Source organism: Monodon monoceros, unplaced genomic scaffold (genome assembly GCF_005190385.1).
Source record: "Monodon monoceros isolate NGI ecotype Baffin Bay Population unplaced genomic scaffold, NGI_Narwhal_1 Super_Scaffold_2, whole genome shotgun sequence".
NCBI classification, from domain to species: domain Eukaryota; kingdom Metazoa; phylum Chordata; class Mammalia; order Artiodactyla; family Monodontidae; genus Monodon; species Monodon monoceros.
The window spans coordinates 31,151,234-31,166,893 of record NW_021703776.1 but is presented as its reverse complement, the minus strand read 5'-3'; the positions used below and the strand labels follow the sequence as shown (position 1 = coordinate 31,166,893).

At 40.3% G+C, this 15,660-nt stretch overlaps 1 protein-coding gene across 5 annotated transcripts in view; it reads right to left on the bottom strand.

The window, feature by feature from the left end:
- Positions 1-15,660, bottom strand: part of RAPGEF5 (Rap guanine nucleotide exchange factor 5) — a 223,346-nt gene that overhangs the window by 33,040 nt on the left and 174,646 nt on the right. For all 5 annotated transcript variants that reach the window (XR_003795161.1, XM_029233224.1, XM_029233225.1 and 2 more), the window contains exons 13-19: positions 15,479-15,623; positions 13,791-13,888; positions 12,012-12,042; positions 10,994-11,072; positions 8,185-8,334; positions 4,528-4,625; positions 943-1,065 (exon numbers count right to left, since the gene is read on the bottom strand). Coding sequence is in view for 4 of the 5 variants with exons in the window: in XM_029233224.1 (XP_029089057.1) it covers positions 943-1,065; positions 4,528-4,625; positions 8,185-8,334; positions 10,994-11,072; positions 12,012-12,042; positions 13,791-13,888; positions 15,479-15,623 (724 nt within the window). In the remaining variant the exon portion in view is untranslated. The remainder of the gene's footprint in view (positions 1-942; positions 1,066-4,527; positions 4,626-8,184; positions 8,335-10,993; positions 11,073-12,011; positions 12,043-13,790; positions 13,889-15,478; positions 15,624-15,660) is intronic.

The window sequence follows — 15,660 nt, the reverse complement described above, 5'->3', positions numbered from 1 at the left end:
TTTGCAAAGTCACAAGTCATTTAGCTTGAATGAGTTCACTACTTGCTCAAATTTAGATCATCAGGTTGGAATGTTGTCAGTGAGAAAATATGAGGACATTTAAAAAACGTTCCAAAGTGAAAGTGAAGCTTGGGGGTCCCTAAATTGGGCACGAGTTCCTTCTTCAGGAGGAAAGGCCTTCTTGTAATGAAACATTTCACTACACAGCAAAGTAAATGCAACATATTGTAGCACAGAGCTGCCTCGTTTTTCATCTCCTGATTCCTGTGAGCCTTTCCACCAGCTACATTTATTCATCAAATGTCAGTAGCATGTTGCCCCGCATCTACTGTTTTATAAATGTTTAAGCTGTCCTCAAGGGAGAGGTTGATGGACATACAAATTTGAAATATATCTCAAAATTTTCAATAGAGTACCTGAAGTCTTGCACCATAGTCTAAATGTATAGAATGTTCTTGGGAATGTGTGAGTGTGTGTGCATGTAGGTACATACATAAATGTGTTTCTCATATAAGTACTGTAAAGCTCTGTAAAGCTCATGGAAAAATAAAAATGTCAATATCAAAGGTATCGAATATAAAATGTCTCTTCCACCCCATTAGACCTATATATATATATATATATATATATATATATATATATATGAATACATGTTTTCAAACAAAAAAATAGCATATTTATACTACATTAACACAAATATCCGATTGTACAATATTAGGTGCAAATAAAGCATGATCATGTATTCTGATTTTCCTAGGTTTGGGTCAGTCTTTTAATATATTTAAAGTCCCCAAATATTTTGGGGCCATGGTATCCTAAAGCATAACTAGATCACCAGATGATGGATCTTCTTAAAACCCAGTCACAAACAAATGTTCTTCAAAAAGAACTCACAGTTATACTGGCACAAGCATTTATTTTATCATTTCCCTTCTTACTTACCTCGTGAATTGAATTGAAGAGGCTCCAATCAAAATTCATTAATTCCAGAGCAATATCCCAAGTGTTCATTCCCAAAATCCTAATCGACCTTTGCTGTGATTCTTCATTTTCTGCAAAAGGATTCTAAGGTGACAGACAAAAGTAAAAGAATCCTCAGTCAATTCCAAAATATTTGGCACTGAATTGTCTGGCTATCGAAAGGCATTCGAAGCCCACATTAGAAAAAAACTCTTGTCTGAGCGCACTTAATATTTTCCCTGGTCCGTTCACTTTCTGTGAGTTACAACCAATTTAGCAAACAGCCTTGGAAGCCGGAGAATGTGATCAATGATACTTCACTGAGTTGCCCCTCCCCCCGACACACACACACACACACACACACACACACACACACACACACAAATCTGATTATAAAACACTGCCCCGGGCAGACAACATAATGAAAGTAAAAGCCCTGAAGTCACTCTGGCTTCTGGTAAGAATTAATGTGCCAGCAGGGTGAGTATAAAAACAAACAAAAGAAATGTCACAGTGCACTTCAATAAAGACAGACATGGCTTTTACAGAAAATATGTTTGACGAGTCTCATCCCAGACATACATTTACAAATTTATTAAAATGCCCATGGAAAGCAAAAAAAAAAAATTTTAAACAGGAAATAAAAAATAAGTTACTTCATTTATACCATGGTGGATGATTATTTTAAATTTTTTTTTTTAAGGGAATAGTTTTTTTGTTGTTTTTTTAAAAATTTATTTATTTTATTTTTGGTTGTGTTGGGTCTTCGTTTCTGTGCGAGGGCTTTCTCTAGTTGCGGCAAGTGGGGGCCACTCTTCATCGCGGTGCGCGGGCCTCTCACTATCGCGGCCTCCCTTGTTGCGGAGCACAGGCTCCAGACGCGCAGGCTCAGTAGTTGTGGCTCACGGGCCTAGTTGCTCCGCGGCATGTGGGATCTTCCCAAACCAGGGCTCGAACCCGTGTCCCATGTACTGGCAGGCAGATTCTCAACCACTGTGCCACTAGGGAAGCCCAATGGATGATTATTTTAAAGTATCAATTGCTTTCCCTATACAAATGGATATGAGTTTGGTAATCATAGTATTTCCTTAAAATCTGATGTAAAATTATTAAATGCCACCACAATTTTAAATCTATTGTCACTGTTAAATGTATTAAAATTATCTGGCACCTTTTAAAAATATTTGATATTTTCTAATTAAGATATAAATTCTCTCATCTGACTTGAACAGCTAATGATGTTAAAATAGTTAATGACTTGGGAAAAAAAAGAAGGGGACTTTGCAAAAATAAATGCCATAGCAGGATAAAGGGAACATTTCAGAATCCAAATATTAGTCTCTATTTTTTGAACTGCAAAATAAATTATTAGCATTTTCAAATTCTTATATTTATGTAAAGGTTTCCTAATTTAAAAAAATGACAAAAGACCTTCACAAGCTTTTCCACAGACTTGATTCTCTTCAGAGTAGGTTTAGGTACAAATTGTCCCTGTACCCCCAGTGTGGATATGGAGTGGAACTCAGTAAGGGCTAAATGAATGACGTGCATGCAAACACTGAGGTGGGGGAGAGCCCAGGTTTCTCAGGAATTGGTCTGGCTAGATTGGGACCAGATGGACACCAGGCTGCACTGCAGACATTCAAAGAGCCACGAGTTGGGAAGTAACACAGATCTCTGCTTAGTAATTTGGAGGTGTAAGGGTATTTTCACTTGGCTTTTTATCCCTCCTACTTTCTCCCTAAATGTGCCCCTTATCCTGGCACTGCCCTCTGGTTACTCAGGTAGTCCACTGCCCTCTCCAAGAAACACTTTCTATTTCTCTATTCCATTCATTCAGGGCTATGATTCCTGCTTTCCACGAAGGCTAATCTATGCACAAGCACAGTGGATATGAGTGGTTTCACATGTTATCCTTCCCTTGCAATGTTCCATTTCAACTGAAATCTTTTGGAGATGAAATCACCTAAACTTTGATTCCAATGGGAAACTTTTAGGTGGTGCAAAAAGCTGGTGGGGGAAGCATCCGAGTACAGGATAGCATCTGGCTCAACTCGGAATTCACAGCACCTGTTTATCCCACAAGACACTGCCCCAGGCCTGCCCTCTACTCTTCCGAGGCCCTCGACCGCAGCAGAAGAGCGCTCTGGGAGTGCACACGAGGGAACCGCATGAGGGGTCTGTGTGTGGTGGGTGAGGGCTGGGCGGTGGGAGACAATTAGAGTGTGGGTCCTTCCATCACCAGGAGCCTAGGGCAACTGCATATTAGATTCTCCTCCTTCACAAGGTGTGGGGGAGGGTGGCGGGCAGTCACATCAATCTCATTATCTACTCAAAGATGCTGTGCAGCATCCTGTCTGTCAAGTTTCACTGGTGGAATTACATCGTGTAATTCCATCGTATAATTACATCATGTACACAGGCCTGGTGACCTGCAGAAGGACACCCAGCATCGGGAAATCCCAAGTAAGACAAAGGGTTTCCCTCTCCTTTTCTCCCTCACGATGTACAAGGAGGAAGGTGCAGGAGCTCCAGAGTCAAATATAACTGGAATGAAATCCTAGCCCTCTCCCTGGCTTGGCTGTGGGAAGCTAGAGTAAGTCACTCAGCCTATCTGAACTTCACAAGGTTAGCAGGAAGGTTAAATGACATACTGTATGTAAATTACTTAGTACATACGTGTCTGGTAGAAAGTGTGAAGATAACAGTGACTAATGTCATTATGGTAGCTTGATATCTTGCAGATAATTTTACATAAGATACTTTTATTATAAGCAGTTTTGGTTAAGCCACATGGTATACAGATTCCTCCATTATATATACAACAGGAGCCAGATGGAAAGACCCATCCTTGTGATGACTCCATGGAACAGACCAGGACCATGAGTCTGGATGATACAATCACGATCTGGTACAGCCCACTTTTTATGGGCGATGGATCTGAGGCCTGACCCTACCGTTGAGAAAGCAACCATGAGACCAAGGTTTTTAGGAACAACAACAAATCATCTAGTTAGGCGTAAGTGTTCTTAAATTTAGGACGGAAAATAACATACAGTGTGGGTTCTATATTTCTTCATACGCTTACACTTCAGTGGCATCTGATGTTGCACTGTTAGGTGCCATTTTACACAGGGAAGGCTAACAATCCACCCTTTCTTCAAAGGAATGGCACACTCAAAGTGTACCCAGTGGACAGGAACTAAGGACAGAGTCTCTTTCCCTTTAAATCCACACAGGATGCGGTCCTCAGCCTAACCTCCATAGAGCCACCAAAAAAGAAGAATAGAATTAAGATTCCATCAGAGAAAGAGTCACATCTCTCAAATCCCTTGTTTCACAGGGACTCAGAGAGAAATAGCGTTTGACTTAGGAGGGGTTGAGAGTCCCTAAAGATGGGCCTGCCTTTGATTTGCAAACGCAGTGTTGTTTGAAAAGTGTATTGTTGACTACAGGAGGAAACAGCTTGATGTATTTTTCTAACATTCATTTTAAAACATACAAATACATGGTCTCAGTCTGACGTTTGGGTCTGTGTGTTTCAAGTACAACGCTAAAGGTACTCACCAAAGTGTCAGCCAGGTCTTTCCGGTAGACATATATCCGACCAGATGCTTCAAGGGATTTGGAGATGGCCAAGTCATTTGGCTGAAGTTCATGCTTTTCTTTATTTACAAAAAAGAGTAATTAGAAACACAAGAACACCTAGTAGGCATTCACAGTACATCTAAAGAGTGAAATTTGCCAAAGAAAAATATTTAAAAATAAATGGGATATGAAGTAGATTTAATTCAGTTCTGCATATGCTATACAATGATACCAGAAAATCAATGCTCATAATCCATAAAGAGGTACCCTCTGTGATTCATTCTTATAATATTTAGTCATTCTTTACACAGAACAGCTTAGGGAAGAAAGTAAAATTCATTCATAATCCCATCACTCTAAAGTAACCATATGATAGTAATATTGGTAACAGTTGAGTATATTTCCATCCTGATCTTTATGCAAATATGTGTGTGCACACATGTACGTATGGTCAAAATTATTATTTATATGTTTGCATTAACAATCACTATAGATACATGTATTTGTAATTATTCCTTATGTGGTTTTATATTCCTATTTTAAGTACTTACCCACTTGTCAAAATTATTTATAATGTCGTGTCATGTGTAATTGGTTATATAACTGTCTATTATGCCATCATTTAATCTTTCCTCTGTTGTTGAACATTTAATGGTTTCCAGTTTTTTTTGGTCATATAAATTAGATGGCAAGAACCATGCTAAATACTAGCACTGGGACCAGCACATAACAGGGGTTTGATAAATGGGATCTATTATTACAGCAGCCATATATATACTGCCAAAGTCAACATCTTTGTGCATAAATCTTTGGCTGCTTATAGATGATTTTCTTAAGATAGATTCCCAGTAGTGGAATTCCTAGGTCAAAGCGAAGGAACATTTTTAAAGTTTTTGATACAAGCTGCCAAACTGCTTTCCAATCCTTACACCCACCAACGCTCACCATTCTTTTGAATAAGTTTACTGTTTTGCTAAAATCAAAAATAGATTCTCGGTTTACTTTGCATTTCTTGACTACTAGTAAAGGTGAATATTTTCATCTATTTTTTTTTTTTCATCTATTCTACTTCTATTTTATTCCCCTATTGTTCCTGTCCTTTGGCCATTTTTCTACCATAGTTGGACTCTTATATAACACAATAGGCTTCTCATAGAAAAACGTCCTCCCCCCACCTACAAGATGCAGACGGGAATCGACCAAAGTGATACTCAACTTTATTCCACTGTGACATAATCAGCCTCTCCTAAGGTAGCCCTCCAGTTACCCAGCATGGTTGGAAATACCATATGCCACATCTCTTTTTCTAGATAATCAGTTCAAGCACCAGATTTTGTTTTGAACATTTCTGTTTGACACAGAGTACACAAATGATACTCGAATACATTCTTTATGGCCCAGCATTGCAAAGATAAGTAGTATTTGTCATGTCGGGCCGTTGACGTCGGCAGTAAATGGTCCCACATGGCCGGGCTCTGACGTTCTTCTATCTCCTCCCTCTTTAGCTACAATTTCTTGCAACCCTCTGTGTGCCCATATATACCTTAAATCTGACTTTGTAAGAGCCATTCTGCATTTGCTATGGAATTTGCATTCTGCAAATGCCATGGCTTTCAGACAGTAATTTTTCCATTTGCTAAGAAGTGTTTTTCTTACTTTCAGATTTGTCACTACACCATGAACGATGAAAGGATTTTAAGCTCTGAGTAACTGGGTAGGTTTCTGCTACTACATACATATATACCTAACTTGGGTACAAAACAGCTGGAAACCTACTGAAAGCTGTGAGGGTAATAATACCAGTCCTTTTAGAAAAGTCCACAAAACCTACAACATGGCCAATATCTCTAAACTTTTTTTTAACAAAAAGAAAATAACTGTAGATCTCACTGTCATTTCATTTTGATGTAGCGTTTAAAACATTTATTAAAAATTACGTAACTAGAGCAAGGAATACATTAAGCTCTGTGGGCTTTTTTTCTTCATAAGAACATTATTGCTTGGGGGATATGAAGCAGCAGGCAGAAAGGTTCTTAACAGACAAAACTACTAATTGATGGAAAATGACGGCATATTTCCAAACCTGTGAGATAATTCAAGAGATAAACTGACATTGCTAGTGATGATTCGCTATGAGTCTATACACATTAGAACGACAGATGAATCTAATAGGGTGTAAAAATCGTATTTCACAGCCATCAAATAGATATTGGGTAGTAAAAGACCCACTCATTAATTCCCAGATTCACGTGTGGCCCTGGGCCGACTCTGAGTCGGCCTCCAAGGGGGTGTGGGTCTCAGCTGTGCCACCAGGTTCTCTCAGGGTCCTTCTTTCTCCAGCACCTTCTGTCTGCATGGAGACCCAATGATTACTTTCTGTTATGGTATTGCCTTGAGAGGCACATGCTGATTTTGATGAAGCTTAATACTGTTTAGAATCATTTAATATCTTTGGTCACTTAAAATTAATATACAAATATCATATTTATCTGGAATACCTAATATATTTTATTAAACATTCAACTACTCCCTGATTAAAATTCATGTAGTCCACATGTTTCTGAAATTTTTGCTCTTTTTCTTTAGAGAATGTTTTGATGGGAGGCACAACGCCCAGGGAGAGGAAGGAGTGCCTCACTTAACTAGGACGGGGAGATGGGCTGTATTTGTTTGAATATGTAATCAACTAGCTTGTAGGCCCATTTTACCTGCCTCTGAGTAACAAAGCGAAAGAGGCAATGCTCCATCACATAATGCTTTCGCATCAAGTACAATACATTCTGATCTTCTTCTCCTGACTCTAGAATGGTAACAAAGGGTAAACAGGAATGCCCTTTATCTGCTCCCCCCTCCCCGGCCCGCCCCATCTCTGGCTGATTAGTTTACACAGTACTCCCATTTTTCAACTACTGGGACTAAGTCACTTTCTTTGTATTTTTCTCAGGGTTAATGAGATATTAAATAAAGATCGTAAGCCAAAAAAGGAGGCCAGTGACACTGAGATCTGACAGGCTCCAGTGAAAACGCAGGGGTCTGTTCGGGTCACACAGATCAATAGTATCAGCTTGTAATCTGTGTGATCTTATTCAAAACAGACAATAAACCATTCTCTGAGGATAAATAAGGCCCAACAGAGGCAAAAACTATAACCAGGGCTCCCTCCCCACGTCTGCCTGAAGGAACACTGCCTATGAGCTTTCGGCTTATTGTACAGTTTTTATTTCCTTCAACAGGGAGTCTTTAAGTATTAAACTGTCAGCCAGCAAAAAGACTAGTTCAAGGCTGCCTTTCTTTTTTCTTCAGAAAGTAATTTCATCCTTTAGCAATTTCCCAAGTTAATTTAAATATGAAAACAGAAGGCTTATCTAGAGTACAAAATATGTAAAGCTTTATAATATATTTCAAAACACTGGCGCGCCTCTCTGCTCAGTTCTTGGGGAGGAAATTCAGCATCCAACGGTACCCAACTGTTGTCATGGAAACACCTCTGGTAGGTGGCTTCTTCTTGTTAGAGTGCTCATCCAGCTGCAGACCCAGAAGGGACGCGCTGCACATCTACTCCATAAAAATGTCAACTCTCTCCTTCTGGAGGCAATCCAGTGAAAGATTAATATTCAAAGACAGAAAATAATTTACCCCCAGAGAATGTGACGGCTACCAGAGCCAGATCCTCTTCCGCATGCTGGATCTTTTCCGCCACAACTCTCAGGATCTCTTGGGCTGTACTGGAAACTTTTGCCTTCACGCTGACATAGGAGTGCTCCGTGATATACACGTGACAGAAAACTACATGAGGTGAAAGAACTGTGAGTAGACAGAGAACAGCTGTGGCCATGAGGTACAGACGTTTCACCCAAATCAAGGCACCCGCCACACTATTCCCTGTAGTACAGAGCAGACACAGCTAGATTTACATATATATGTGTGCACACGGGTGCCTGAGGGCACAGCAATGCGAGCTTGCACACACGTGAGACGGAGACGTGATAAAGCTGCTGAGCAAGGTGGAGTAGCGCTTAAGCATCCCATACTGTAGTGAGAGACCCACACCATGCAAAAGCGTCTGCTCAGGGTAGAGGCAGCCTGGCCACAACACAGTGGGATCTGTGCAACAGGGACTAGACTTCGGAGTCCCTTCTGTGAGGGTTACTGTGATCTCCCAAAGCAGTCTATTAAAGCGTCTAATTCAAACATTTTTGTTTTACACTTCACCTCTGGACAGGCACAGTGGCTCAGTAAAGACCACCACATTTTGTTATTTGAATTCTCATAAGCTTATCTAAAAAATCTGTCACTTGCTATGGTTTTTGGCTTCAGCCTTCCTGCTCGTATAAGAATGAACCTCCGTGTGCCGTCCCTCCACCCATATCAAGGTGGTAGTGAGTTTAGTTTTCAAATGGAGGTCACATTTCCAGCCTTTTTAATTTCCTTTTTCTTGTCTGTGGTACTAATCATTATTACTAGGACATTATCACTATCAGGGTGAATGGGCCATGGAAAAAATGTTTCTTTATGATTTAATAGAAGAAACTGTAGCAATGGAAATAACTGACACGTTATTTGTCTCTTGTATCTGCCATTCTGAATGTATAAAACACCAGCTTCTTTACTAAAGACAGAAGGACAATAATATATTCTTCTCTTCTAGATTGCAAAAAAAAAAAAAAAAAAATGGGTAGTGCAGGTCCTAGAGAAATTTCATATGCAATTTAAATGGCACCACAGAAATAAACCCAGGAATGTTTGCACAGAAGTGCAAATGAAGCAAAAGACAAACTAGGGGTTTACTAGTACAAACCTCAAAGTAAACACGCCACCAAGAGGCACTGACAGTATTTTGTTTTGGTTTTGGTTGGGTGTGTCACTAAAACCATAGCATCTAACAAATAGCTGTTTTATGTGTTGTCAACAGACTTGTGAGAGACAAAATGTTTTTTTCCTTCCACAAAAAGACGGCATTTTGGAGCAAGGCAAAGCTGCAGTCTACAAACTACTAAATGTGAGAAAAGTTTACAGCCTGCTCAGTAAGATGATAAACAAAAAGAGGAGGGGGGAGGTCTTGAAATACTCAGACTCTTTGAAACTCAGCTTGGAAAATTATACAATTAAATGTAAGACAAATGGGAAAGGAAGGTCAGCAACTGAGAGATGAGGAGGTAAGGTCATTCCATTTGTTCCTCCACTTGGTACAGGTGACACTTACGACCCAGCGAGTGCCATCATGTTTGGTTATACACAAACAATGGAACAGAAGAGGTATCCTGTGACATTTTGTTGTTTAAACATTCAATAAGTTGAATAAATATTCAACGTCCACACCTAAAATTTCAGCGCTGTCGGGAAAGGCGAATTAAAAGAGAAAGTCTCCAAGTCACAATAGCATGCACATTTGAATTGCTGTGTTTCCCAGCTCTGCCCTTGACTCAACCTTTATCTAAACAGGAGGAAACCATTTCCAGTTCCGTTATAAAACAGTAATGTAGCAAAGCACGCCAGGGGCTTCTCTGGTGGACCAGTGGTTAAGAATCCGCCTGCCAATGCAGGGGACGTGGGTTCCATCCCTGGTCCGGGAAGATCCCACATGCCGTAGGGCAACTAAGGCCATGCACCACAACTACTGAGCCTGTGCTCTAGAGCCCACGAGCCGCAACTACTGAGCCTGCCTGCTGCAACTACTGAAGCCCGTGCGCCTAGAGCCCGTGCTCCACAACAAGAAAAGCCACCGCAATGAGAAGCCCGTGCATCACAACAAAGAGTAGCCCCCGCTCGCCGCAACTAGAGAAAAGCCTGCGTGCAGCAACGAAGACCCAACACAGAGAAAAATAAATAACTTAATTAATTAAACTTTTTTAAAAAAAGCACATCAGCACTTTCAGAGTGCTACGAAGGTGTCTCCCCCTGCACTGATGGAGCAGCCCTCTTCAGGGTGGGTCACGAGCCCTTTTGCCAGCAGCACTGATTGAGGACACACTGGACGTGTGGCACTGCCCGGCAGAGCCTTGCCTTGGGGGAGTTTCGACTGCACATCCTTCCTTTCATCATTTTCTCCAAGATATTCTTCTCTAAATCTCAGGGACTGACTCAGCCAAAGCCCTGCACGGTGGCTTTAGGGGACTTTCCAGTGAGTCACAGGCGATGGGCTGACAGCAGGGGAGAAGGCAGCCAAGGGGAAAGGTTGCCTTTCCAGTCCATTTTGCACATCTCCCCAAGAACGCAGGGGGCTCTTTGCAGTCTCCTTTCCTTACCTGGGGCAGCACTCTGTGATAAAGAAACTGTAACGCCCACAGCAAGCGAAGAAAAACTATCACTGTGGATGCTAACATGCGTGTCTTAGGGGTGTGGCAGCTAGAAAGGGTTAAAGGCAGGCTGATGTGTTAAAGTTGGAGAACGATGGTGATTAGCTGCTACTCCACCTGCCCCAGAGCCTTGTTCAAACCATACTCACTTTCCTCTGTTTCCGTCACAGTTCCTCTATGCTGGAGCCAGTTCTCCTTAAGACTGAATTGGTGGAAAAGGGCTTTATTCTGCAAGAAGGGAGAACAAGAACAATGAATGAATGTATTGCTGCCCTTTGGAAAACCAGAGCTGTTTGCAACATGTTCCAAAAGAGCGTGCCAGTTTTTTTTTTAATATGAAATCCACCCATCTAATCTTAGATGAATAAGCTGGGAGCTGCCTCAATTAATGCATGTGGAGGTGGAGAGTCTGAGCAACATGATAGACCTTGGCATAGGGAAAAAGCCCCCCAAATGATTCTCTGCAACATGCCGGAGAATATGGGCGTGATTTTTAACACTCGCTACTACAAACATCCATAGCTTCTTCTCCTGAGAAAGACATGGTTTCCCCACCCCAACAGCAACCTTGCTTTTGGATAAAGCCACGTCGAGATAGTTTCATACTTCTGCTGTAGTGCAATGACTTGCTTAAGAGAAACAGGTATGTGATTCATTATGATTATCCATCACCTGATATATCAGCTCCTACAAAACTTGTGCCTGACATCTCATGTAGCATTTCCCCCCCTCAAGTTGAAGAGGAAACACATTCATTCTGGCTACCATCTCTCTTTCTGTTGGGTTGAAGGGTTCCAACCTTCTTCTTACAAGACTTCCTTACTCTTGCAGGCAAGAGTCTTGCATAGACGGTTTTCTATCTTTATATCAATGACTAAAAATCAAATTTATATCATTCTGGGGACGTTGGGGAAACTCTGAGACTCCAAAACGCACCACAAAAATTCAGAATGTCATAAAGTCTAGGGCACCTGGCTGAAACTGAATCTGCACAAGCACAGGGAAAGCTAGGTGAGGTAGGAGTGGGGAGGCAAGGTGCAGCCCCCGGCTCCCCACCTGGCCCTCCTCTGCTAGAGGCAGCTCATTAATTATGAAGAAATACCAAGTGGGCCAAGGCCAGGCCTCCAAACCAGATCACCCCGTTTCAGACAGAAGGCGCTGCCTTACCTTCCTTTGTGGTGAATATTCATCTACAGTGCTGAAAGGAAAAGGACAAGACATCAGTCTTTGTCTCAAACCCAGAATAGTGTAGTGATTGTCACAGAGACTCCTTTTCAGGCAGCGGGCAGAGGCTTTTGCTTTTCAAAAAGATAAAACACACAGTGTTCATTAGTTTACTAAGCATAACACACTTGACACTGGGCTCTGGATTTCCAGTGAACCAGGAAGAAAAGAAGCTATTTATTCAACAGGTATATTTTGCTTTCTACCCATAGAAGCTGAGCATTGAGGAAAGAACTGGATTTATTTCCACAGAAACTCTACGTTTTCTCATATTTGGCTAGATTTTCGGTGAAATTATTCTTCTTTAGATAGCTAAATAAGTCAGCCAAGACAGATCTTTTCCAGGATGTTTCTATGTGTGGTGGAACTGGGGGATCTTCTGCTGGTCCCCAGCTCAAATCTTATTCCAGAATCTAGAGATACTTCATCACCTTGTACCAAACACGCAAGAATCATGTCTTAGACAATTTTCTTACTTAAATCTTTTATTTCCCAGTTTTATGTAAGTTTTAAAATGGAATGTATTAAATTCCATTTATTTATTTAATGCATTTAAATGTGTACTAAACCAGAATTAAATTTTCCCAACTGTAAGAAGGCCTGCCTTACAGCATAGATCAACTTCCATGTAGGGGATTATTCTCATGTAAAGGTTTCTTTCTTTTTCTTTTTTGCTTCATTTGTTTGTTCATATTTTCATACTAGTCTTAGGCTACCCAAATTTATTACAGTGTAGACTGTGATAAAAGACGACCACCAAAATTCACAACATTCATTTCTAACACCCTGCCCCTCATTTCTGAATTTCTAAATGTGTGATTTTCCTGATTGGGACTAAGGTTTATACATAATTTGTTTGCACCCTAAAAGTCTTTATATAGCCTTTACTAAATAGGATCTCCCTTTACTAAAATTAAGTCAGCCTTTAAATCTCAAATCGATAATCTGAAAGGCCTGAATTAACATTTTCTATGAGAAGTGCATTTGTGACTGCTGAAATCTTAATAGAAGTTTTTCACAACTTGACAACAGATGTGTTTTATGTTTAAAAAGTAGAAACTACATTGTAAATCAGAGAACAATTTTTCCCTTCAGATTAACTTTGCAGCTACATCTGAAAACTGAATAATGACTTGATGTTTTCATTTACCAAAATTAATAAAAGAGTTAGTGGTAAATCAGAGTAAAGTTAGGTATTAGCAGTATGAAAGACTAATGATAGACACCTCAGTGATACACCTTGGATATGACAAAAGTCACTGAATAAATGCTTTCCTTTAAGTTTTCTGAATTGATAAAGAAACTTCAGGGAATCCATAAAACTGAACTTTAAAAATGCACCATGACTTGCTGGGACCTATTTATAAAACGTTTTTCCTATTCATTAGAGATAGCTATGAGCTCCCCCAAATGACAAGTTAAATACTTACACTTTTAAAACCAAATAATAGTTTATTAGATAATTGTTCTTAATGCACCCGGACTGTCATGGCGCAGTTTGTTTCTACCATACCACACAGGGTTAAAAAAAAAAATAGCCAATAAGCTTGATTTAGTGTTCATTCATCTTGAGATATAAAAACAAATATTTACTACTAGAGAACCTAAGGAATCAAGATAAATCTCAGATTCAAAATGTTCCAAATGATACATATGAGACACCCCCAATTCTATCACATGTGCTGCTTTCTTTTACTAACTGTGATGAGGAAAATTACTTACTGACGACGGTGCATTCCAAGTATCTTTTGAAATTCTTTCAGTTCTTTTTCAAGTATTGGGTATTCATATACATCATCCAGTACATTTCTGTATATGGTCTGGGGGAAAAAGAAAATTTCAGCTTAATTGGTTTGATGCCTATTTTGTAAGGATTAAGATTCATAGAGTGGTTAACCTGCTCAGGGAAATAAGTGGAATCCAGAACAATGCTGGGGGGTAAACCAGGTACCAATGAGATCCTGAGTGGGATTCCACCTCCTAGCCCCTCGCTCAACTGGTGTGGCTCTGTGGAAGCTTTTACAGGCTATAGGTAGGGAATGGTGGAAACTTAAGAAATCTCTGGCTGGCTACTCAAAATTTCCATGCCTGTTCTAAATTTTTAGAAATACTATCCACATAACCATTAGGGAGTGAAAAAATCCATTGAATTAAACTACCCAGCTTTTTTTTTTTTTCTTTTGCGGTGCACGGGCCTCTCACTGTTGTGGCCTCTCCCGTTGTGGGGCACAGGCTCTGGACGCACAGGCTCAGTGGCCATGGCTCACGGGCCTAGCCGCTCTGTGGCATGTGGGATCTTCGCGGACCGGGACACGAACCCGTGTCCCCTGCATCGGTAGGCGGACTCTCAACCACTGCGCCACCAGGGAAGCCCTACCCAGTTGTTTTGAAAACAACACTAGTTTAGTCAGAGACTTGATTTAAACCAGTTTTTAACTGGATGTCTAAGTGATATCTGAATTTTGAAATAAAAGTGATTTCCTTCATGAAAGGCAAAATCAGTTTAGATACTTGCCTATTCTGAAATAGAACTCTTCCCTGCTCAAATTCCACTGTACCCCTTCTCTGTGTTAACTTGCACAGCTAATACGGTTTTGGTGGCCAAAAGAATCCAACTGTTTACAAGCCATCTCCAGAGAATCATCGGTATTGAAAAGACACTGCAGCCTACTAATGATTAGACACATGTATCAGCTTATCCAATTTCAAATATAAATCTAGGTTAGTATCTATTTTATAGGTTATTACTGCTCTAATGTCTCAAAATATACCAGGTCCTGAAAAGGTTTCATAATGTATACATTGTCACTATAGGTTTTAAATGACAAATGTTTTATCCCATTATTGTAGATATGGGAATTGTTAGTTTAAAGTTATAATACATTTCAACATATTAAACAGTATCAAGTTTTAAAGTATCTTTTATTTTACGTTCCATAATTATTTCATTTGCAGTCAAAATTCCCATGACTTATATAAAATAAATAACCTTAAATGAGTGATGATAAAACTTGCCTTCTTCTATGTAAGGAATATCAGGCTTCAGAGGTCAAAACCAATTAATACTTTGAATCATAACTTCAATATTACAAACAAGTTAGATGACTGTAACCTACGAATGAGATTTTTGTTTTTGTTTTTGTTTTTTTGCAGTACGCAGGCCTCTCACTGTTGTGGCCTCTCCCGTTGCAGAGCACAGGCTCCAGACACGCAGGCTCAGCAGTCATGGCTCATGGGCCCACCGCTCCGCAGCATGTGGGATCTTCCCAGACCGGGGCACGAACCCGTGTCCCCTGCATCGGCAGGCTGACTCTCAACCACTGCGCCACCAGGGAAGTCCACGAATGAGATTTTTGAAATGAGTCATTTGGCATAAAAGAATTACTCAATAACTGGATGTTTTACATTACCTTTAAAAACATTTTTGAATGTTCATCTTCATGTAACCAGTCTTTGTACAGAGCAATCCACTGGGAAACAAGATGCAAGACCTTCCGTTTCCGACAAGGAACATCTGAGTTTTCTTCTTTGCCTTGATACTTCTTAGCAGAATAGGTGCAAATGGTTAAGGAAATTACATTGTTGCAAGTAA